A 25,324-nucleotide genomic window follows, 5' to 3' on the forward strand; every position below is an offset into this window, starting at 1 on the left:
CTCATTTATGGACTTCTCTAATCTCTCTCTACAGAGTTGAACTTCTAAATGTGTTACTCATTAGGAAACTGTTTATTGTCCCGGTCGTTGTTCTTTTCTTTTTAATTCAGGACTATATTGGCATAAAGGCTGAGTTTACATAAAACCTTTAAATTCAACTGGGTGAGGGGGCAGATGATACCAAGCTCTCCTTTTATTTATTGATGCATTATGTGGTTATGGAAGTAAATACAAGACAGATATATTACTTTATAAAACACTTGATAATTATTAATATGTCTTTATGCATTAACACAATATCAAGGTGGTAAAAATGTAGTCATATTTGTACTGTGACTAGAAAAGCAATGGCGAAAAAATTTAAGGCATGGTAGATCCTATAAAAGACCTGGCTAAAATGTCAGATACTATGTAGACAAGCACTAGCAGTTAAAAATGAGCAAGGATTTTTCAAAACCTTATTGAATAATGTTCTATAAATTGATACAAACTGACAATTTTATCAGGATGAGGTCTTTAAATTGTAGCCCATTGAGAACTATTTGCAGAGATATTGGTAGTGGCACCAGAATTTATTCTTTTATACTAAATTTTGCTGATTAACATAAGGTGGGGTTCCAAAATGATAGTCAATAATAAAACAAAATAAAATATTATTTCTATCTTAAACTAAATACATTAAATACAGGCTTACCAACTTGGAAATCTGATGACATTTTAAATTAATTTAATAGCTCAATTTGATAATGCAAGATACTTAGAACCGTGGATAAAATGTCAGTGGAATGAAAACAAAGTTTGGACTCAACATGCAAAATAAAATTCATTTTTCTGTTCTGAATCTATGAAAAGATGGCCGCTAAGGTATCTCATCTTTATTTTTAAAAAATAACAACATAGAACAACTTATATATTATAAGATATATTAATTTTTCTCCAAACAATAAATATTTTAAAGTAGCTGAGAAAATCATTCATTGATTTCTCCAAAGTGATCACTCATCACTAAGAATGTGAGCAGATGCCAGGTATATTAGCTTTGACACAGAAATTTACTATCACTTCACCCCTTTCCTGAACATTATATCAGTATAACTAAAAAAAAACTAGATTGGAAGTCAGACAAATCTATTACTTACTATTTGCTGCTACTTACCTGTGTGAATCACAATTTTCTTACATGCTTTTATCTTAAGACCAAACACTGAAATAAAATGGATTCTGAAACCAATATAAAATTGTACCTATCATCCATAATTCAAATTTCACATTTTTATGCATTGTAATTGCATCATTTTCAGTATTTGTTTTGTAACTAAATCTAATCAATTAGACCCTATCAAATAAACTTATGCTAATTAAATAATACTTTTATCTCCTTTATGTATATGATTTATGTATTTTATTGAGTTCTGCATAAGATTTCATTTGAAAGAAAATTCCACTGTTGGGGGCAGGGAAGAAGTTTCAAAACCAGACCTATTAATAGTTTCAAGATGAGATGATTTCTAAGGTCTCTTCCAACTAAAATTTTATGAGACACTGTGATAACAGGGAGAAAAGCAAAGAGGATCTAGTTGAGGAATAAAGTCCTGACTACCATATTATGAATTAAGAGTGTAATTCTACCCTTTGAGTGAATATAAATGGACCAAGAAGCTCTAGCAATGGTAGCAAACTCAAATGCTTACAGGGGCCAGGCAGGAAATGTAAGCAGGTGAAGCAGAGCAGCTGGGGCCAGTGGTAAATCTGGGGCCACATGCCGGGTCTAAAGGGAGCAGCTGCACCTCAGCCCTAGCGAACCGTCTCCCTGCAGGAATGTAGGCATGGTGTTGGGTCAACTTTCTGTTCTTCATGTGAAATTGGAATAGAGACTTTTATGTGAAATCTCCCAATTTCAAAATGTTGGCATCTAATTAAAAACAAAAACAAACAAAACAATTAACACTGCAAGGCAAAGAAACATCTGCAGGCACTGCAAAAGCAGCCGGCAGACCACTAGTTTGTGATCCCTTCTATAGAATAAAAGTAGTATTCAACTGAGAAATAACAAACTGAGCTGCAAAGCAACAAAAACATTTTTGGGGGTCTTAGAACTGTAATTTGGAGGGCACAGATTCAGGTAGCAACCTAAATTTTGTCCCAAGTTGGGTCTGTCAAAGGTTTTTAAAAGAAAAAGAAATTAAAGGATAGGGCAAGGATCTTAGGAAAAGGTTTTGTTTTTTAAAAAGAGGGAATGGTTTTGTTAGTTGCTTAGGTTTTGCTTATAAGAGGCAGTTTCAGGGTTTTGGGGGTGGTGCAATGGCCTTTCTGTATGCACAGCTCTTCGACTCTATTTTAAGTTTCTTAGCCTAAATTAACTAATTTTGTTTTATTTTGTTCCTTTCACAATGGGATCCATACTACAAAAGAAGGACAGGAGGTACTACTAGTCAGACCTTCACCAATGTTTAAAGTTTGCATACTGATAATGATCATAATCTAACCCAGGTTTTGGAAGCACCAGTAGGTACTGAATATTATTTCAATTAAGTATTATTTAATATAGCATGGCTTTAATGCTCCTGCTTTTAGTGGGGGCACTTTGAACAGGTAGTTTAGCACCTGGCATATAGTAAGTGGTCAATAAATGGTAGCTGTTATTTAAATTAAGGTTTCTACACAATGTAGAAAAGTTAGTGGAAAGCAGATTTTCAAAACCAACAATACCCTCTAAAAAATAAGATAATAATTTAATCCATTCAAGAATCTACCCTCTGCATCATGACTGCAAAATGGTGAGCCTTCATGTTAAATAAAAAATTAATCACTCATCTATGTTAGGTGCTAAGGATACAGTTATCAGCAAATTAAGTTTCCTGCCCTCACAAAGCTTACAATCTATAAGGGAGATGGACATTGTTCAATTAAATACTTAATATAGTTAGAAACTGTAACAAATGAAATGACTAAAAATGAAAGGATGATTTGAAAAAGAATAATGGAGGGATGAGGAAGGGAGTCAAAGAAAGGACCCCTCTTTAAAGAGCCAACTTTAAAACTTAAGACTTGAAGAATGAAGAAAGGTTAGTCATCTAATGGTGTTATCTTGTATGGAGAAAGTGAGGAGGGTTGAGTGGAAGAGGAGGCGGTGACAAAAGCATTCCGAGAATGCTTGTGTGACATGTGTGACAGCCCCAAATAATGAAAATAGAAAAAGGGGGAAAGTGGGCAAGAATGAAATTACTGACAGCAAAGAGGTCAGAAATTTTTGAGGGGACACTGATTGCCAATTTTCTTCCCTGAGGAAGACATTTTGAAGAAGGAAGTAAAAATGGAAAAGTAAGGAAAAATGAGTAAATGAGAAGAAATAAATAAAACGGGAGATAGGAAACAGGAATTTAGGGTTGAAGAAGTTGTTCATTTCCATTACATCAGGTTTCTGGAAGAAAATGAGAGGTAAATCAGAGGTTGGAGCAGGTGAAGATTATTGGCTGAAGGCAAAAACAGAAGAGATTACATGGAAGGATTTTTGTTTGTTTAAAAAATTAACAAAAGTAACAAATGCTTTTTAATATTTCAAACAAGACAGATGCCCTGCTCCTGGAGTAAACACTGTTAATCCTCACAGAATGGCTTTTGGTGGTAAGCATGAATGCCAATTAGTCAAGCAATTGAGGCAATTACAGAGAAGTCCAACCAAATCCTTTATTTCAGCCTAAATTGTTTGCATTTTCCCCTGAGATCATGATATCTATTATGACATTAGAGATTTCAGGAAAAAGTTACAGGTTTTTTATCATATAACCAGAGAGACCCATTTCAATTGCCTGTTTCCTGGAATATGAACTTCATGAAAGCAGGGATTTTTGTCAGTTCTCTAATTATCAGACTGCAAACTCCTGTGAAGGCAGAAATTTCTGTTTATTCCACTTACTACTTTATCAGCAGCAAATGATACATAAATGTTTGTTGAATGAATGAATATACCTAGACCATGAAGATGAAACCATAGTGAATTCAATTTAAAATATAAAAGGTCAAAGAAATTTAAAAGGGGGGGGTGGAAGAGAGATGAAATTGGCACTATTTAGATTCTGGCATTCATTCTTGACTCTTTTTTCCTCCACACTTCATTAATCAGCAAGTCCTGTCAAACCAACTCTTTTAAGTAGCCTTCATCTCCCTGGTCACTTCCTGGTCTATTGTAATAGTCTCTTAAATGGTCTCTGTCTTTAGTCTTAATCTGCCTTCTGATCTATTTTCCATGGTTTTGCCAGTGTGATATGTGAAAATAACACACAACTGATAAGGTTCCACTGACTTTTGGATAAAGCACACAAAGCCATTTGTAATCTGGGTTTGCATGCATCCAGGCAGTCCAGCAGAGTTGCCAAGAACGTGGATTTTGTGACGCATTACGTTTGAATCTGAGTTGTGCTACTTATAAACCATGTGCAAGTTACTTAACTTCTCTAACTCTCAGCCTCTTCATGTATGAAACAAGATAATAATCATACCAATTCATAAGTTTGTTGTGTGGAGTAAATTAAAACATGGCACATAAGCATTCAGCATTATTTCCTGCAGACATATTTCTTACATGCTAATCACCAATCACAATGAACATTTGACAATTTTCCCCAAAAAACCATGTTGATTCATGTCATACTTAGAAAAATCTTGTTTTATCTTTTTTAGAATGTACTCCTATTTGCTTGGTAGCTTTCTACTACTCTAGGATTTATATCCTACCTGTCTTTGCTCCTTTGTAGCATTCCCTAACTCCTTCAGGAAGAATTGATCATTTCCTCCCTTACACTACTATTAAATCTTATATCTAGATTTTTTCTCATGGACCTTGAGTTCCTTGTGGGCAGGAATTGTCATTTACTCATTTGTATTTCCAGAGCCTCACACAGTGTCTGATGGAGAACCCATTTAAAACACAATACATGCTAGAGTCAGGTTTTATGACTTTTGGCATTGGCTTTCTTTTTAAATTTAATTTAATTTTGGTGACATGAAATATAAACAAAAAATTTTTTTTGCCATTTTAACCATTTTTAAGTGTACAATTCAGTGATGTTAGTTACATCCCCCATGCTGTGCTACCATCACCACCATCCATGACCAAAAATCTTTCATCACCCCAAACAAAAACTCTTTAGAGTAGAAAAGGAATTTGAGAAAATCCAGCACTCAACAAAGTAAAATTCACAATCTCTTGCATCCAATTAAAGATGACCAGACATTCAAAGAAGCAGGAAATTATGACCTACAACCAGGAAAAAAATCAGTCAACAAACACACACACCCAGAAGTGATGACATGATACAATTCCTTTAAAGAACATTGACTTTTGTTCTGATACACAGTTAAGGTACTTACAGATAAGTTCAATCTTTTTTTGCCTTTAAGCTTTGTTAAGGCAGGTCCAGAGCAACCCTTATTTTTAAGTCTAATTTAGACCCTGCAGAGGACTCTAGGCAACGTCCCACGGATTCTGAGGTCTTTCTACTCTGGCATATGGAAGTGTGAACAATACATCCCCAGCCCTGTGAGTACTCCAGGAGATGTTTGACCTAATGTTTTCTGGTGGTTCTTTTTCTAATCCATACATGGCAGATCAGTATTTAGCCAAAGACTTGAGCACACCCCGTGCAGCTCTCTAGAGCTCACGGAACAACTTTTTCCTCTCTGGTGCTCTGTTCTGCAAATTCTAGCCACCTCAGCCTCCCCCAATGCCAGTCTCTGCCTCCTCACCTTAATGAGACTGCTCCTTTGGGATCTCCCGCCCTATCTGTGGCTTGGAAACTGCCTTTCCGGGGGACCACAGTCCCACACTTCTTGTTGCCCAATGTCTGAAACAGTTATTTCAGACACTTTGTCTGATTTTCTATTTGTCTATGGCAGGAGGGCAATTCCAGAGCAGGTACTTAACATGGGTAGAAGAGGAAGTACCTATCATTTTTTAATGAAATTACATATATACGAAAAATATATATATTCACATACATATATACATATGTACACATATACATATATAAATAATTGGTAAAAAATATGAAATCTAAAATTAAATTCCAATTGGAAAAGAACTGTGGATGAAAGCTCTTTTGAGCTTATACTACACAGAAGTGAAGATTTACGTCAAGAGAATTTCAGCCTTTGCTAGACTTAGAAAATTCAGGTTAATCATTTAACATGGAAAGAAATATCAAAGTGAGAAGAATTTTAAAGGTATCACATTTGAATAGATCTTTTTATTTCCAAGAGTCTAAAGTTGCCTAGATAGCAAGAAGTTCACTATAGTCTTCATGAGGTTATCGAAATTCAGACGTAGGAGACTTAGCCTCATTCAGTACTCAATCATGCAGAAATAACATTGCTTCCCTATACCTGATAAAAACTGGGATAAAATGTTTCTTTCCAGAAAAGACCACATCCTTAGTTTTCTACAGATGGCTTCATTTTCAGATATATTATGCTGGAACTCTGTTCTTTTGCTACCTCCTAGAGGAGTCAGTTTTCTCTTGATAATGCTAAAATATGTACTTGATGTTCTAAGGAACTTATCTACAGGAGAACAAAAGTAACAGCCACTGAGTAAGAATCTGGTACTTGGCACTCTAATTGGAAAAATGGGGCTTAATAAATCCTTTCCTTTGGAACTTGCCTCTGAGAGTTTTCATTCATTCTGAATTTAAAGTTGGGGACTGACACATTCTGGGACTGAAAGATGTTCTGAAGTTTCCTGGAAGGGGCTGAAAATATATTAAAACTACCTGACCAAAGATTTTAGCCTTACCTAGACTCGAATGTTATCTTTAGTCTTTAGGAAGGCAGAGGCTATCTAATTAATAAGCATAACAATAAATACCTAGCATAAAATCTAGGACTTTTTATGGTACAGGAGAAAGCAGGAAGAAGTTGGAGCTGCTTCCTCTTAGCAGCTGGAAGAATCACTAGCAGCTGTTATAAGAAAGATAAAGAAATGCACATCTGCTTAGAATCCAAATGCTATATGGATCCCTTGTGATAGTAAATAAATTCTTGAAGAGGCCACACTTCTAAATCAGGAAAAGAATTAGGAATTCCAAAGACTATTTTCTATAGACATCTCCACATGCTATGTCACAGAAAGCAGAGTTTAGCTTGAGCTGAATGCATCATTCTTCAACATAATGAGTATCCAATAAATATTTGTGAACTGATTAAGGGACTGGGAAAGGACAAGTTCTGAAGAAATAGTACAGAATTCACCTATACTCACATCTCCCAGTTTTGTTTATGTAGAGACGATGGAATGGTTTTTCTAAGTTAGTTTGCTTAAAATTGAGTCCATATTGGTTTCTGTGCATATATTCTGTAAAGGAAATGATGCTATTTTCAGTACACTGAGTACTTCTTATACAACAGTGTAATTGAGATAGATGATCTCTAGGGCTACATGTCACAGAAGCAGTGACTCAAGTAGAAATAGTAGGAAAAGCACAGTAGCACATTAGTAACTCTGGAATCTATTTCCAGCTTTGCTCCTAACCTACTACGCAATCCTTCTGCAACTTATACAATTTCATTACTTGTAAATTTAAAAAATAGGCACACTAATACCTACTTTACCTATTTCTTAGGATAGTTGATAAGCTCTAACAAGATTCTGGGTTGAAGGAGTTTTAGTGAAAAATATTCAGTAGTTATATTTGTAGCATGGAATGGAGCAGGATTGGGGATCTTGAAAGCACAATGAAAGCAGGCAATGTACCTGGCACTTGGTAAACCTACCAGAAATATTTGTTGGCTGAATGAGGAAATAGGTTAGGTCTTCCTCTACTTTGTCAGGGTTACTACAGAACTGTCTTAAAGGTATTCATTACCTATTTGGAAAAATATATAATAGGAAGGTAGGAATAAGAACATATCCCTTGGATTAAAAAAAAATTATTTCAGTAACATATACAACCTAAAAATTTCTCCTTTAGTTCCATTCAGATTCAGATATATAATTCAGTGGTGGTTAATTACATTCAAGTTGCTTCCATCTTTTGGCAATTGTGAATAATGCAGCTATGAATTTTGGCATGCAAGTATTTGAGTCTCTGCTTCCAATTCTTTTCAAGTAGGACTGCCAAGTCATGGTAATTCTGTATTTAACTTTCTAAAGAACACCTAAACTGTTTTCCATAGTGGTTGTATCATTTTAAATTTACCAATAATGAATAAGTGTTTCTCTTTCTCCACATCCTTAATAATACTTGTAATTTTCTGTGTGTGTTTTTTTTTAATAGTAGCCATTCCAGTGGGTATGAAGTGGTATCTCATTGTGGTTTTGATTTGCATTTCCCTAGTGGCTAATGATGTGCTTTTTGGCTATTTGTATATCTTCTTCAGAGAAATATCTAGTCAAGTGTTTTGCCCATTTTTTAAATTGCATTGTCGTTTTACGATTATGTTGTAGGATTTCTCTATAAATTCTGAATATTAAACCCTTATCAGGTATGTGGTTTCCAAATATTTTCTCCCAATCTGTAAGTTGTCTTTTTACTTTAATGATGAAGTCCTTTGATGCACAAAAATTTCTAATTTTGATGAAGTCCCATTTATCTATTTTTCTATGTTTTGCCCCTGCTTTTCATGTAATGTCTAAGAAACCATGGTCTAAACAAAGGGTCCTGAAAATGCTTTTCTACATTTTCTTCTAGGAGTTTTATACAGGCCTGATTCTATCCTAGGCAAATGCACTGGCAGGGTTTTCACTGTCTTACTGGGCCCCTCTCTTGTCCTGGGCTTTTGCTTATTAGTTGTCTTGGACTTCCTCTGTTTTTTTTTGTTGTTGTTGTTGTTGCTTTTTAAAGATTTATTTATTTATTTCTCTGCCCTTCCCCCTCCACCCTGGTTGTCTGTTCTCTGTGTCTATTTGCTGCATCTTCTTCTTTGTCTGCTTCTGTTGTTGTCAGCAGCACGGGAATCTGTGTTTCTTTTTGTTGTGTCATCTTGTTTTGTCAGCTCTCCGTGTGTGTGGCACCATTCCTGGGCAGGCTGCACTTTCTTTCGCGCTGGGCGGCTCTCCTTACAGGGCACACTCCTTGCACATGGGGCTCCCCTACGCGGGGGACACTCCTGCATGGCAGGGCACTCCTTGCGTGCATCAGCACTGCGCATGGGCTGTCTCCACACTGGTCAAGGAGGCCCAGGGTTTGAACCACGAACCTCCCATGTGGTAGATGGACACCCTAACCACTGGGCCAAGTCTGCTGCCTCCTCTGTTTTTAAGAGTTTGGTTGTCCCTTGTTTCCCAGGGGATAAACCTCCTTCTCCCAGGTATATGAAGTTTGTCCCAAACTGTCTGCCTCTATAGTTTTCTATACTCCTTTCATTGTCTCACACTGCCTTTACCTGGAGGGCAAATTCTGGGAGGAGGGTCACCCCTGGGAGGTTTTCCCAATTTGGTCTTTCCCAGCCAAAACAGGGCCAGGGACCCATGAACACGGCACAGACTGGCTCCAAAGTGCCCTGCGGAGGGGATCAGGAAGGGCACCTAAAACTTCTCCGATGACTCCCTAAAACTGAGCTTTCCTGATCTGCCCAGCAAATGCAGTCCTTCAGCTAACTTTCCCCGATAGCCCTGAGGAGGTACTGCATCTTTAAATCTCCACTGCCTCCGCCCTGTCCAGGGAGGGTTCAAACAATGGATGCCACCACTTTTGTCTGGGATGGGTTTAAAACAATGGCTGCAATTGTGACCCAAGTATCCGAATTTGCTAATCAATAGTCGTGATCAATGATTGGCTGTGCCCACCCTGTTCTTGAGGAAGTTCTTTAATATCCCTTTCTGTCATCATTCACTAGCCAGGAACTGGACCTGTGGCAGCCTGCTGCAAGAATGGGGGATGGGTACCGGTAGCCACTAACTGGGAGCAATTTACAGTTTTTTTATCATAATTTTAACAGCCTCTTCATTCTGCTCTTCCCTGGATGCTGTACAGTGCTCTTCTGGCCTTCAAAATATTGTTTCAAACAGTTCCTGCCTGTTTAATAATTATTTGATGGAAGGACTAAGTCCTAGCACTCCCTGACTCTGTCATCTTCCTCAGAAGTCTCTGCATATTTTAAAAATACTTTATTTGTGGTTACCACCTAAGTCTATAACCTGCTAGCTTGAAAATATAGCAACTTAACTTCAATAGCATACACATTCTCTGCTCCCATATCCCTGTTTCCCCTCTTCATGCTGTTTTCGTCACATATTAACTTTTTATATTTGCATGTCCCTTTAAAAGGAAATATGATTGTTTTTTATTAAATTCTATTCTAACTCTTACAGGAAATGAGTAGAATTATATACAGAGGATGCAGTACTATTGGGTTTTGCATTTATCCACTTACCTTACTGAAGATCTTCACTTCTTACTGCTTCAAGCCACTCTCTCCTGTCTTTTCCTTTCAATCTGAGGAACTCCCTCTAGCAATTCTTGCAAGGTAGACCTTTTGGTGATGAACTTTCTCAGTTTTTGTCTATCCATGAATGCCTTAAACTCTTCATTTTTAAAGAACAGTTTTGCCAGATAAAGAATTTTTGGCAGACAGTTTTTCTTTTTTGGTAGTCGAGGTATTTTAATGTCTGCCAAAAGCAAGGTCTCTGGAGCCAAATTGCTTGGCTATGAATTTGGCCTCAGCCAAGTTACTTAACTCCTCTGATCCTCAGTTTCATTAGTTATAACATGGGGATTATAGTATCTACCACAGAGAGCTGTTGAGGATTAAATGAGTTATATATATAAAGTGCTCAGAGCAGCACCATGCTGTTGGTGGTGGTAACAGTGGTTGTAGTTAGTATTTTGGCACAAGACAGATACCTTCTCAAAAGTAAGGTATTCCAAGAGCCATGGATAACATGCATTCAAGTAGTATTTAAAGGAAAAAAAGAAAGATATGAGCTTTAAAGAAAGGAAGAAAGGAAGAAAGGCAAGAGAGGAGGGATTTAGGAAGACTTACCGCCATTTTTCCCCACAGTTCGGAAGCATCTCCAGAAGGCCCGTAAGAATGATGCCCTATTGTGGGGAGTGGCTTGGATGAAACTGAATTCCCGAAAGAGAATGTGAGTTCCCTGACATACACTGTTAAAGCTGCAAAAGAAAAAGAAAAAAAAACACATCATTAGATGGATAGGTACAGAAGGCTAGACTCAGAATAAAACATTGAGAACTGAGAGAACCACTGCCAAAAAGGGGAAAAATCTTTTTTTCCCCCAGCGAAACTCTGAACTGTAGGTTAGACCAAGTCTTTCTATGAGGAAGTGTCTACACATAACAAGCTTTTTGAAAATTCTTAGAGTGCAATTCCTTTCCCACCTCCCACATACATGCACTGAGAAAGCTTTAATTGGTCACTGGAGCATCTTATATAGAGGGAAATCATTCAGTCTTTAACTGGATGACATCGGCACTCATCTCTTCTTGGAGAATGCTTCTCTCTCTACCTCATTTGGAATTAGATTTTCTTAAAGATACTGTTTCTTATTCTCCCTGACCTATAGCAGCTGCCATAATAAAGATCTGGCTTATGGGGACATAACTGGGTTGTCTGTTCCAGTTTGAGGGTGGTGTTATATACCTCTCTGAGGGTAACACCAAAGAGAAATCCCATGGGCCAAAGGAGATTAAAGGTTTAATGACAGAAGGTAAATAAGAAGTATTCATAGCAAAAGAGCAAGAATTAGAAAGAGGCCCCTAAGCATGAAGCAGAGCCCCAGAGCCCAAGTGAATCACTGTTTAAGCTGGGCCTTGAAATTGAAATATATATATGTGTGTGTATACACACACACACTTAATTGCCTTTTAGGTTCTTCTGCCAAAGACATAAAGGGTGTAGAACCTGGAATTAAACTGGACATTACACTGATGATGGCTCTTCTGGTCCCAGGTGCTCCAGGAGCTGCCAGCAAGGCTACAGACATGGCCAAGTCCAAGAACCACGCCACACACAACCCGTCTCAAAAATGGCACAGAAATGGCATCAAGAAGCCCTGATCACAAAGATATGAATGTTTTAAGGGGCTAGACCCCAAGTTTTTGAGGAACACGCCCTTTGCCAAGAAGCATAAGAAGGACCTGAAGAAGCTGCAGGCCAACAATGCTAAGGCCATGAGTGCACATGCAGAGGTCATCAAGGCCCTTGTAAAGCCCAAGGAGGTCAAGCCCAAGATCCCAAAGAGCAACAGCTGCAAGCTCAATCAACTTGCTTACATAGCCCACTCTACGCTCAGGAAGTGTGCTCATGTCCGCATCGCCAAGGGTCTCAGACTCTCCTGACCAAAATTCAAACAAGGATCAAACCTAGGCACAGGCTCCAGCTCCCACTCAGGTTACCACGCTGGGTCAGGCTCCCAAAGGTGTCCAGGCCCTCACAAAGGCTCCTGAGTACAACCTTCCATCTGCCATGTGAGAGGATGGAAGGACTGTGCTGTCATCTGCATGGGGCTGGGGTCCTCCTGTGCTATTTGTACAAATAAACTTGAGGCAGGAAAAATAAAAAATGAAGATGGAAGTAATGGAGAGAATGATGGTAGTAATGGAGGGAATGATGGTAACTCCAAATGCCAGTTTTCATTTGTTTACCATTTAAAGGGAAAAAAAATCAGCGTCGATGAATTGAACAGAAAATAATTTCAGGAGACCCCTTCTCCGAGACCAATTTCAAGGGGGATGTGTCTAACCTGTCATTAACATAGAATGTTATCATATAGGATAAAATTAGCTTCTTCCTGTTAATATTAGCAATACTGTATGAAACACAAATCACATACCCTTCTTACCTCATGGAAAATTAGCTTAGAAATCTAGTTCAAAAACAAGTATGAATAAGTATGAGAACATCTGGCAAAGAATAGGTTAGAAGAGGGGTTTTTAAAAAGCAATCAAAGTGTTAAACTAACCATGCAGTATGTGGCAGTGCTGTTGTCTTGAGCAAAGGAAAATGAAAAATAAAGCAAATGACCTGTTACAGGTAAATGAGGTAGGCTACATTTCCAGCAAATGAAGTCTGAAATGATAATATTTCAGCCCAAATTTATGAAGTTATCCAGCAAAGAATTAGTCCCAAATTGTCCTTCATACCCTAAGGGAAAAATGCTGGTGTCTATGTCACGGTCTTGGCTGTAAAGGAACTAATAATAGTGAAATTATATCCTTAGTGTAGCTTTTAAAAAATATCTATTTTTTTAAACTAGGGAATAATTTATGCACTAAAGAATCTGGTTGAATAGCATTGTATGGATTAAAAAAGAATTTACAATATAAGAATTTTACTTTTTAACAGAGTAGGGGCATATCATATTGAAGAAGTTAAAATTTATATTTGTATTTAGACAAGGGCCTTTAGATCATCCATACCAATATAATACACATGTAATTACAAATAAAAACAATTAGATAAAAAAAAGTTTATTAAGGTGACAATTGGTCAATATGGAGATCATAATCACCTAACCTAAAAAGATAATAGATGGTCCTAATATAATTACTGAAAATTCTAAAATGGCTGTAACAAAAAAGTGAAAATTTGTAACACTGCACTAAGTTCAAAGCTTTACTTGTTTCCTTTAACTTGGAATATCTTTTTCCTACCTCCATTTGTTAAAATTCTATCCAGTCTTTCGGGACAAATATCAAATGCCATGTCTTCCGTGAAGTCTTCCTGATCCCTCTTTTCCCCCAATTCCCATCAAAGATCTCACTCATTTTCCTCTAATGGCACTCATAATTTGCTGACTTGTTTTAAAGTTAGTGCATTTATTTCTCCTATTACACTGAAAGTTTCTCTGAGAGTTAGCAATTACATTGTACTTACCTGTGTATACATTATCTAACACATAGTAGATACTTGATAAATGTTTGCAGTAGTTGATTTAGAAAGATAAGAAAAAAATAGATAAGTAACACCAGGTAAAATGGATCAGCATTTATATTTTCAGCTAGCCACACTGGAAATATTGAAAGTCTACCTTTTTTTTTTTTTTAAGAGTTATTTATTTATCCCCCACCCCGTTGTCTGTTCTCTGTGTCTATTTGCTGTATCTTCTTTGCCCGCTTCTGTTGTCAGCGGCACGGGAATCTGTGTTTCTTTTTGTTGTGTCAGCTCTCCGTATGGAGGGCACCATTCCTGGGCAGGCTGCACTTTCTTTCCCACTGGGTGGCTCTCCTAACGGGGTGCACTCCTTGCGCGTGGGGTTCCCCTATGCAGGGGACACCCCTGCGTGGCACGGCACTCCTTGAGCGCATCAGCACTGCGCATGGGCCAGCTCCATACAGGAAAGTCTACCTTTTTAAAGCTTTTTAAAAGTCTGAGACTTTGGTGTGATATTAATATTGTAATATTATAATACCAACTATGTTTTGATTAGTATTTGCCTGGCATAGCTTGTTCTATGCTTTTAATTTTAACATTTCTGGGCCATTTTATTTTAGCTGTGTCTCTTGTGATTAGTATATAGTTGTATTTTGTTTTCTATTCAACCTTATAGTTTCTATCTTTTTATAAGTGAATTATTGATATATTTGAATTAATTTCTGCTATCTTATTTTGTGTTTCCTATTAATTCTTCTTATCTTTTCCCTTTTCCTGCCTTTCATTATATTAGTAAAATTTTAAAAAATTCTTTCCCTACCTCTATTAGTTTGGATGCTATGACAGAATTTCTAATTTTTAAGTATTGCTCTTAAAAATTTTACATTTTTATCTATAATTTTTTTAAGAAAAGATCTAAAACTACTCATTATCTTTATCATGCTCCAAAAAAAGATAAGGACTAAAACATACTTTACATAACTTACGAATATTCTCCCCATCTTCTGATATTATTTTATAGAATTTGACTTCTACCCTTCTAAACATAAAAAATAATTATTACTTTTTCAAGTTAAGTTTACTACCATATTGCACTAAGTTTCACACTCACTACTGTTTCCTTCAATCTGCTCTTTCCCTCTTGGTTCAATTATTTTCACAATCCCTTATCTGAATTCCTTTGGGCCTCTATGTTTTGGAATTGAAAAATTTTTGGATTTTCAAAAGGCAATATGTTGAACAAACCATATGTGATATAACACCCCAAGCAGATCTGGTACAGCACCCCATAACCAACCATATTCAAATTTCTACAGTGAAACATATGAATATTTTCACACCAAAGTGGGATACATAAATAGCCACAGGAGTTATTCTGGGTCAAGTATGCCCCCCAATGAATGTGCTGAAAACTTAAAAACACCAGTTTTTTCAGGTTTTTTGGATTTCTGAATTGCAGATAGGGATTCATTGAAATGTAGTTCTTTCAGCAAAGGCTGTGGGTGGTAAATGCTCTTAGTTTTCAGGTGCCTTGAAAATATATTTATTTTACCCCCTGGAGTGATGGTTTAATCAGGTAGAGAATTCTGAGTTGTCACATATTTTCTCTCAGCACCTTAAAGATACTACACCATTGTCATCTGGAACCTATTATTGCTATCAAGAAGCAAGCTGCTGGGAAGTGGACGTGGCTCAACTGACAGAGTGTCCGCCTACCATATGGGAGGTCCAGGGTTCAAACCCAGGGCCTCCTGGCCTGTGTGATGAGCTGGCCCACACATAAGGAGTGCTGTGCCAAGCAGAGGTGCCCCTGCGTAGGGGAAACCCATACGCAAGGAGTGCGCCCTGCATTGAGCCACCCCCCCATGTCTATTGCCACATGTTGGGGCAAGATGACTGCTGAAGTCTGCCAAGAGTTCAGGCTTCCTGGGTTCCTCTCTTCCCTGGGCTCCATTTCTCTCTGGGCTCAGCTGCTGTGCTCTCTCCACAAAGCCAGCTGTAAACTATCAGGCAAAGGGTTCTGTCTCTCTCCCAGGGACTTCTGCCGTGTCTAATAAGTGGTCTCTATTTCTCTGGTGTTCTTCTCCTGTGTGTTCACTTCCTAGGCTCCAGTTCAAAACTCCCAAATCTGTCCTTTGCCATGTCTTTTATCTGAGTCCCCACCCCTTGACTGACCCAACTGACATGGCCTAATCAAAGCCCTAATAATAATTTAATCAATTAAAGGTTATAACTCAGTCAGACCAGTTTACAGGCATAGTCCAATACCTATTTTTGGAATTCATAAGCAATGTCAAACTGCTACAAGAAGTACACTATACACCCACCTTAAACAGATTTCTCCAAAACCAGTATTCAAACTTGATTGAGCAAACTATTTCATTCTTTAAATTGTTAGGGTCTTTTTCCCTTCACTTACATCACCTAAATGTGAATATTTTATGACATGCTCTCTCTCTTCCCCTTCCTATTCCCCTCTCTCCCTCTTTCTTTTTTTTAAATTGATGTTATTCAAGCATTTTAATTTGATTTGGGAGCCTTTTTGTTACATGACCTTTGGGATGTTTTTTCTGATAGTGTACTTGGAGACAACAATTCCACCTCTCCCTCTTTCTATACCCCTCCCACACACATATACACATATTTTTCTGAACTGTTTTAACAGTAAGTTCAGACATAATAATCTTTACTCCAAATACTGGGTATATTTTCTATACATAAGGAATTATATAACCACAGTATAATGACTGAAATCAGGAAATTAAAATTGATATAATATTACTATCTAATCTATAGTACTTTATTAAGATTTTGCCAGTTGTCCCAATAATGTCCTTTTTTTTAGATTTTTAATTAATTAATTTATTTCTCTCCCCTTACCCCACCCGCTCCCCCCCAAGTTGTCTGCTCTCTGTCCATTCGCTGTGTGTTCTTCTGTGACCGCTTCTATCCTTATCAGCGGAGAATCCAAGTTGTTGCATTCAGTTGGCATCTTCTTAGTCTCCTTTAATTTGAAAATGTTCCTAAATCTGTCTTTGTACTTCATGACACTGACATTTTTGAAGAGTACAAGTTATTTGTAAATTGTACTTCAATTTGGGATTGGTCTGATGTTTCCTCTTGATTAGATTCAGGTTATGCCCTTTGGCAGGATTACCACAGAAGTGATGCTGAGTTGTTCTTGGTCTATCAAATCAGGAAGCACTTGCTGTTGATAAGTCTCATGACTGATGACATTATCTTTAATCACTGGGTTAAAGTAGTATCCCCCAGGTTTCTCCACTATAGTTACTTTACCTTTTGTAAGTAATAAGTATCTTGTGGGGAGATACTTTGAGACTGCATAAATATAATATTACTATTCAAACTTTCACTCACTAATTTTAGTGTCTATTGATAATTCTTGCCAGAATCAATAATTATTATGATGGTTTTGCTAAATGGTGGTGATTTTCCCCCCTAATTACTTCACTCCATCTACCTTTATTAGTTGACTTTCTATAATAAGAGCTTTCCTTTCTCCCTTATTTATATATTTATATGTATTTATTTATATCAGTATGGACTCATGGATTCTTACTTAATTCAATACATTATAATTCTTTCCTATCATTATTTATGTGTTTACTTAATTATTTCTCCCCACCCTCTTGTTGTTTGCACTCGCTGTTTGCTGTGTGATCGCCTTCCTTTTCAGGAAGCATCAGGAACTGAACATGGGGCCGCCCATATGGGAGGGAGGCACCTAATCGCATGAGCCACTCCGCTCCCTGCTTTGTTAGCCACCTCTGCTCCCTGCTTTTTTCTATCTTTCATTATGTTTTTCCTCCTTGTGTCTCTTGTGTCAGCTCGCTGTGCCAGCCCATTATGTCAACTCACTGTCTTACTCGTCTTCTTTATGAGGCACTGGAAACCAAACCCAGGACCTCCCATGTGGCAGGTGAGTTCAATCACTTGAGCCATATCTGCTTCCCTCTTTATTTATTTTGATGCTCAAATTACACTAGATTTGATCATGGAAACCCCTTCACACTGACCTCTAAGTCCTTCTGACATGTCCACATGATTTTTTTATCACTTCCTTACTTTCTGATATAATAAGATATTCCAGGCTCATCTTGTTCTTGCCCTAATCCACTTTGGAACCAGGCATTTCTCCAAGAAGTCCTGATTACCTTTAGTGGGTGGAGAGAATGGCAATTAGAAACCAAGATCTATGTGGGTGCTGGGTGTACTTACTGCTCCAAGTACATCACAGCTTCTAGTCTTTCTCAGAAGACAGGAAACAGATGAAGGTTGATATATACACACATACCACATATGTGTGTGTGTGTATATACATATATACTGACACTCACACATATATTTGTATATATAAGCAGACCCACACACATACACACAAATACACATCTATAGCCATTTCTATATATCTAGTCATTAAAGCCCATAAATTCACACTGATACCTCTAATTCCAATTCAGCACTGCAGTGTATATTCTATCCTTTCTCTTTTCCATATCTGAAAATTTGTTTACTCAGTGAGTAACATGGTTCCTATTATCCATAATATATTGACTTATTTGCAGAATCCTAAAAGGTACAGAAATTCCTAACTCATGCCTCTGTGGGGAAAAAAAGCTACTATTAGAGTTTGGTACTTGTTCAGAGTGTTTTTTGTTTTTGACCCGAGGGCATACGGTCCAAATACTGTGTTTAAAAGTTACTTAACATTAGTTCTCCCCATCCTCCTTCACCATGTTTTTTTAGTCATATGAAATACTTTTTGGTTCATTTGTTTCTATTTGTATTCAACTTTGGCTCCTTTCCCCCATCCTTGTTGATTTTATATTTTTCATTAGTTGAGTATATGAAGCATTACCATAGTTCCAACAGTCTGATCTGTAGAAAACGGTATTTTCATATAAGTGTCACTCCTCAACCGTACTTCTATCTTTTCATTATATTCCCATCAACACTCTGTAGGTAACTCTCCAGATAATGAATCTCTCTGATATCTGATTTATTCTTCCCATGTATTTTTTTCCTCAAATGAGCAGATACAGGTATATATTTTTATTTTTCCTGTTTTCTTACACAAAAGGTAACAATATATTCTTTTGCTCAAGTCTTTGAGATCTAATGATTTCTTTTTAAGGTGTCATGACTAAGAAGTTCAGAAAATCTCTCAATGGATCTTCTGGTCACAGAGAAACAGATATCAAAATTAAAATTTCCTTGAGAATTATATAGTTTATATCTTAAAAGATACAGATTAATTCATTAAAATGAAATGGTCTGAATATAAATGTCTCAAAGATTTTGACAAGAAAATAAGGCCATTAAATTCCATAATTTTCCTACATTATTAGCTTAGTATTTAATTAACTCTTGGGCAGTTTTCTCCAGGGATATATCAAGACAATATAGGAGAAGTTGTGCTAAAAATTAATGATATTATAATCAGTCTGTTGTAAGCATATAAATCCAGTGTGAATTCTTGATAAAATTTCATTTTCTTATCTAGTGACAAAGGCTGTTTAAACAGAAAAAAATCATACAGAATTCTATGAAGTGGAATCTCTTTTCTCCTGAATTAAATATATAAATTTTAAGACTTTTCTTACGATGTTAACTTCACATAAGCATCTTTCTTTTTTAAGATTTATTTCTTTTTCTCCCCGCCCCCCCCCCCCGCCTTGTCTGTCCATTTGCTGTGTGTTCTTCTGTGTCCGCTTGCATTCTTGTTAGCAGCACCAGCAATCTGTGTCTCTTTTTGTTGCGTTATCTTGCTGCATCAGCTCTCCGTATGTGCAGCGCCACTCCTGGGCAGGCTGCGCTTTTCTCACATAGGGCAGCTCTCCATGCGGGGTACACTCCTTTCGCATGCGGCTCCCCTACACAGTGGACACCCCTGCATGGCATGGAACTCCTTGTGTGCATCAGCACTGCACGTGGGCCAGCTGACCACATGGGTCAGGAGCCCTGGATTTGAACCCTGGACCTCCTATATGGTAGGCAGATGCTTACCCTCACATAAGCGTCTTAATTTTGGATATTAAATAGCAAAATGCTGAATTGCTTTAAATTACTTTGGTGAACTGGAGAGTAGCTTAAGGACTTCCAAGGAAAGAATTCAATATAATGTACAAAGTACATCTATAGAAACAGGTATTCATATTCTAAATATAGAAGTAATAAAGATACGATTAAATAGGACCAAATTAAAATATTCCAAGCTTGTTTTCAATGTGCAAAGAGGCAAAAGTTTAATGCCTTCACTGATCTGAGATCACGTCTCCTTCAGGTACTCCTCACTATTACTCAAACTGAAAAGTGCCAAGGCACCTTGACCGACACAGTGGGATTGAATTGTATAAACTCAGGGTCTTCTTAATCCAGCGGTTCTTAACATTTTTTGTTCCATGGACCCCTTTGGCAGTCAGGTGAAAAACGCAGACCCTTTCTCAGAATGCAGTGGCAGATAGTTTTAGAACACTCAACAATGGCATGTCTTTAAATGAAATCTTAGTATTATTCAAAATTATGTTTTACAACTTTCCCATAATTTCAATACCTGATAACCTAACACAGGCTAACATTTGTTTGAAGTCATTTTTCACAAATATTTAAAAATTTGAGTTTTCCCACAGCATCATAAAGCCATCTCCACCATCCTTACCAACTTTTATACATAATTTCAATATACATTTCTGACCTTCTGTTGTTTTTGCTAATGACTTATTACTTGTTGTTTATTTTATGTTAATTTTGGACAATGGAAATGATATTAGACAAAAAGCAAATTCGAGTGATTTTCTTATTGAGTTCAAAATGGATCGTAAAGCAGCGGAGACAATACGCAACATCAACAACACATTTGGCCAGGAACTGTTAACGAACATACAGTGCAGTATAGAGTATGGATTAGAGTGGACTTACTGATATTCTATTCATGAACTATTGTGATTAGTAATCGAAGACAATGTGGCATTGGTGTGGAGAAAGTGGCCATGGTGGCTGCTGGGGGTAGGGAGTGGGAGGAGATGTGATGTGGGGGCATTTTTGGGACTTGGAGTTGTCCTGGGTGGTGCTGCAGGGACAGTTACCTGACATTGTATATCCTCCTATGGCCCACTGGGTGGACTGTGAGAGAGTGTGGGCTATGCCGTGGACCATTGACCATGTAGGTGCAGCGGTGCTCAGAGATGTATGACCAAATGCAATGAATGTCTCATGATGATGAGGAGGTTGTTGTTATGGGGGAGGAGTGCAGTGAGGGGGATGGGGGGTATATGGGAACCTCATATTTTTTTAACGTAACATTAAAAAAATAAAGACAAAAAAAAAAAAAAGTTTTGCAGAGGAGACGAGAGCCCTGAAGATGAGAAGCATAGTGGTCGGCCATCGGCAGTTGACAATGACCAACAGAGAACAATCATCAAAGCTGATCCTCTTACAACTACATGAGAAGTTGCCAATGAACTCAATGTCGACCATTCTACAGTCATTCAGCATTTGAAGCAAATGGAAAGGTGAAAAAGCTTGATAAGTCGTTGCCTCATGAGCTGACTGAAAGTAAAAAAAAAAATTGTTTTGAAGTGTCTTTTCTGAGTCTACACAACAAGGAACCATATCTTGATTGGATTATGATGTGCAACGAAAAGCAGACCAAGAAGACCCAAAGCACTTCCCAAAGCCAAACTTGCACCAACAGTTCAAGTTCTTCCTCAGTGTCTATATCCTTTCTTTTTTTTCTTTTTCAAATTATTAAGTTTGTCCTCACAAAAGTTTTAGATCACAGTAATTCACATATACAATATAGTACTCCCACATATCCAGCATCAAACACTTTGTCCCTTCCCCAGCAATGATCTTTTTACATGTTCATATTATATTTGCTGCAGCTAATGTATAGATCTTGAAACATAGCTTTCAAACATGGTTCCAGTTTACATTATGGCTTATATTTTAGATTACACAATTTTCTAAATTTTTAGTTATCTTTTGTTTTACATTATGGTTTACATTTTAGCCTATAGATTTTTATACATTTTTGGTGTATATCCATCATTGCATGATTTTGTGGAACACTTCCATTGCCCCACAGTTACCCTGATTCCATCTATTCTATTCCTTTCTTCCCCTCCCCTCAGGGCCCACAGTGACAATCTTCATTACTTGAAGGACCATATTCACAGATACTTGCAACAATGTTGAGGGCTTGATATACTCAACTGCCCTAACCCATTGGGAGCCACCAATTCTCTGGAGAGACACAATTCCCTCTGTTTGAGAGCCCGGCCAGCTAACAGGGAGGTGAAGAAGGTCAGCCACCACATCAGGGAGTCAAGAGTGCCTACAACTGCAAGCACAAGAATTGCATCCATCATCCATGTGGAATCTAAGCCCCCTCTCAATATAGAGGTGGAGTGGGCATAACCAACCCAGGATGCACAGGATGGAGGAATAGAGTATGCATTAGAGTGGACTTGCTGATATTCTACTATGGATCTATTATGATTAGTAATGGAAGAAATTGTAGCATTGATGTGGAGAAAGTGACCACAGTAGCTGCTGAGGGTAATGTAAACCATTATCCATGTGGTGCAGCAGTGCTCCAAAATGTATTCTCCAAGTGCAATGAATGTCCCACAATGATGAAAGAGGTTGTTGATGTGGGAGGAGTGGGGTGAGGGGAGTGGGGGGTATATGGGGACCTCTTATATTTTTTTAATGTAACATTAAAAAAAATAGAAAAAAAAAGGACTTCATCAAATCCCAAAGCACAAATTTTTACGCTATAGGAATAAACAAATTTATTTCTCATTGGCAAAAACATGCTTATGGTAATGGTTCCTATTTTGATTAATAAAGATGTGTTTGAGCCTAGTTCTAATTATTAAAATTCACAGTCCAAAACTGCAATTCCTTTTGCACCAACCTACCAGTTCGTTAGCATGAACTGTCTTCCTTTAATATTGGGATTGGCTTCTGCTATTTTGAGATGAGTTTTATTTTGCAAAGAACCCTTAACAGATCTACCAAAGCAAAATCTGAGAACATATCACACCCAACTATTTTGTACAAACTAGCATATGAATCAACCTCTGAAAAATGTAAAAATCAAAGATCCTAAACATCTTGGGAAGAATAATGATTCAAAGTAACCTTTGTTGCCTCTATAAGCAGAAGGGGAAAAAAGGTGTTCTGTATGGGGGAAAAGGAAAAGAAAACCTTTGTGGCATATTTTCCACTAATGGGTTGGCAAAGTTAGCAGCCTGGAGTTCTGTTCTGCAAAAAGTCACCAAACACTAAAGATATATATTCCTGCAGCATGATCTCTTTCTCCTAAACTAACAATTCCTGGATTTGTTCTTCCTTCCATGTGAAAGTCAGATGAAGCCTAAAGCCCTTAAATGTTTTCTTTCCATTGCCTATTTGCTACAGAATTTGGCAATGCTGACTTGATGAGAGAAATCAGTGGGGTATGTCAATTTTGTCTATGTTACAGAACCCCAGAGTAGTTCAGACAACGTACTTGAACCAAAGTTGCCTTGCACCAGTTTCTTTCTTGTGGTAGTGCTACAGAGAAGTTTCTGCATAAAAAAATTTTTTTTTTTTTTAAGATTTATTTATTTATTTAATTCCCCCCCTCCCTTGGTTGTCTGTTCTTGGTGTCTATTTGCTGCGTCTTGTTTCTTTGTCCGCTTCTGTTGTCGTCAGCGGCACGGGAAGTGTGGGCGGCGCCATTCCTGGGCAGGCTGCACTTTCTTTTCACGCTGGGCGGCTTTTCTCACGGGCGCACTCCTTGCGCGTGGGGCTCCCCCACGCGGGGGACACCCTTGCGTGGCACGGCACTCCTTGCGCGCATCAACACTGCGCATGGCCAGCTCCACACGGGTCAAGGAGGCCCGGGGTTTGAACCGCGGACCTCCCATATGGTAGACGGACGCCCTAACCACTGGGCCAAAGTCCGTTTCCCTCTGCATAAAAATTTAATGCAGAATTTCTAATAACTTCTTATTCTTTTCTGGGCTGTCATTATCTATCATTCTTCTGTTCAAACATATGGTGCACCTGTTACAGGAAAAAGTGCACGATATGTCCCTGTATTCAAGGAGAAATTTGACAAAGTGTGGTTTTTGCACATGGTGCATTTGGAATGGGTGTCTGCATGCAGACATCTACCAGGTGAATTGTCAGGTTCATCAGTTGTAGGTTCTCTGTTGGCCAGGAGGAAATAAGTATAATAAACACTATGGAAAATAGAGACCTGCCACATGATAGGTAGGCTCTCACAATCCATTTCATCTTCCCACTGCCACTGTTGGCTAAATTAGAAGCAGAAGTTCCAAGATCAATGGCTTTTTAAAAAATTCCAAATTTAGGAAGAAATCCAGTTTGTGAGAACTGAGCACCATTTTGGTAAATAGGATTTCTAATTGTTGCAACAGTAAAAAACAAAACAAAGCAAATAAGACAAACAAAAAGACCTAAATCAGAGGCCCAATGGTTCAATCTAATGTCTTAAGTATCACTGTTTCATAGCAAGATTTTTTTTCTGCTTGACTGCATAATCCTCAGTACCAAAGCTAGTTTTTAGACCGTGACTTATTTAACTGATGAAGTTCTCCTAAGATAACCTGACAGGCCCTGAGAGTTGTGACTAACCACTGCTGAGTTTTCTTTCTTTGGTCATTTCACCAAGTATCCTTCTGTCACTAAACCCCAAAGAAAAGCTTCTTAAAATACCAGTGCAAAAGGGCATTTGTCCACCCAGGGATGGATTTAAGGGGAAAAGAGAGTGCTTCCAGACAGGGTGATGGCCAAGAAAATTCTCTCCAAGAAGGCTAGGCAAAGGAGCCAGTTCTCTGGTGCTCTTTCTCTAAAATTAAACAGCTCTCCATGGATCTTTGTTTATAATTCAGTTAGATCCCCTGCAAGAGTTAAAAAAAATATTTTAATCTCTGTGGATAGAAAAAAAAATTTCAATCCACAACTAATGTTGTGGGCCCGGCATGCAATGGTAACTTCCTAATCTCATACCAACCTCTTTGGCTCTTGACTCATCTCCAAGTGTTCGTGGAGAAGCGAACCCCTTGGAGCTTTAAGTATGAAAGAGCATTCCTCTTTATAAGGTTGGTTACTCCACGCCAGTATGATCAGGCTAATGCATGTGCCTCACAATGAGGAATCAATGCACAGAACATTGGGAGAAGGTTACTATGGACAAATTCTTTATAACATGGCAGAAATTTAAATTATAAAAACTAGTAGCAATATAGAAAATATTTTCATGTGCTAGATAAACAACAGGAAACAAATTTATGTGTACATTATAATTTTAACTATATTAAAGTAGGTCTGCTGAAGGAAAATGATTATAAATTAGACATTAATTGTATTATAAATTGTATTCAAATTGTCAGCTTGAAATTGATTTCTTCCTGTCTTCCAAATATTCTACACTATAATGTTAATTTTTTTCTAATACAGT

At 37.7% G+C, this 25,324-nt stretch overlaps 1 protein-coding gene across 2 annotated transcripts in view; it reads right to left on the minus strand.

Moving 5' to 3' along the window:
- Positions 1-25,324, minus strand: part of CSTPP1 (centriolar satellite-associated tubulin polyglutamylase complex regulator 1) — a 241,914-nt gene that overhangs the window by 107,095 nt on the left and 109,495 nt on the right. For both annotated transcript variants that reach the window (XM_004457928.5, XM_004457927.5), the window contains one exon: positions 10,978-11,108. In XM_004457928.5, the coding sequence (XP_004457985.1) occupies positions 10,978-11,108 (131 nt within the window). The remainder of the gene's footprint in view (positions 1-10,977; positions 11,109-25,324) is intronic.

The sequence above is a fragment of the Dasypus novemcinctus genome, chromosome 10, assembly GCF_030445035.2.
Source record: "Dasypus novemcinctus isolate mDasNov1 chromosome 10, mDasNov1.1.hap2, whole genome shotgun sequence".
NCBI lineage: Eukaryota > Metazoa > Chordata > Mammalia > Cingulata > Dasypodidae > Dasypus > Dasypus novemcinctus.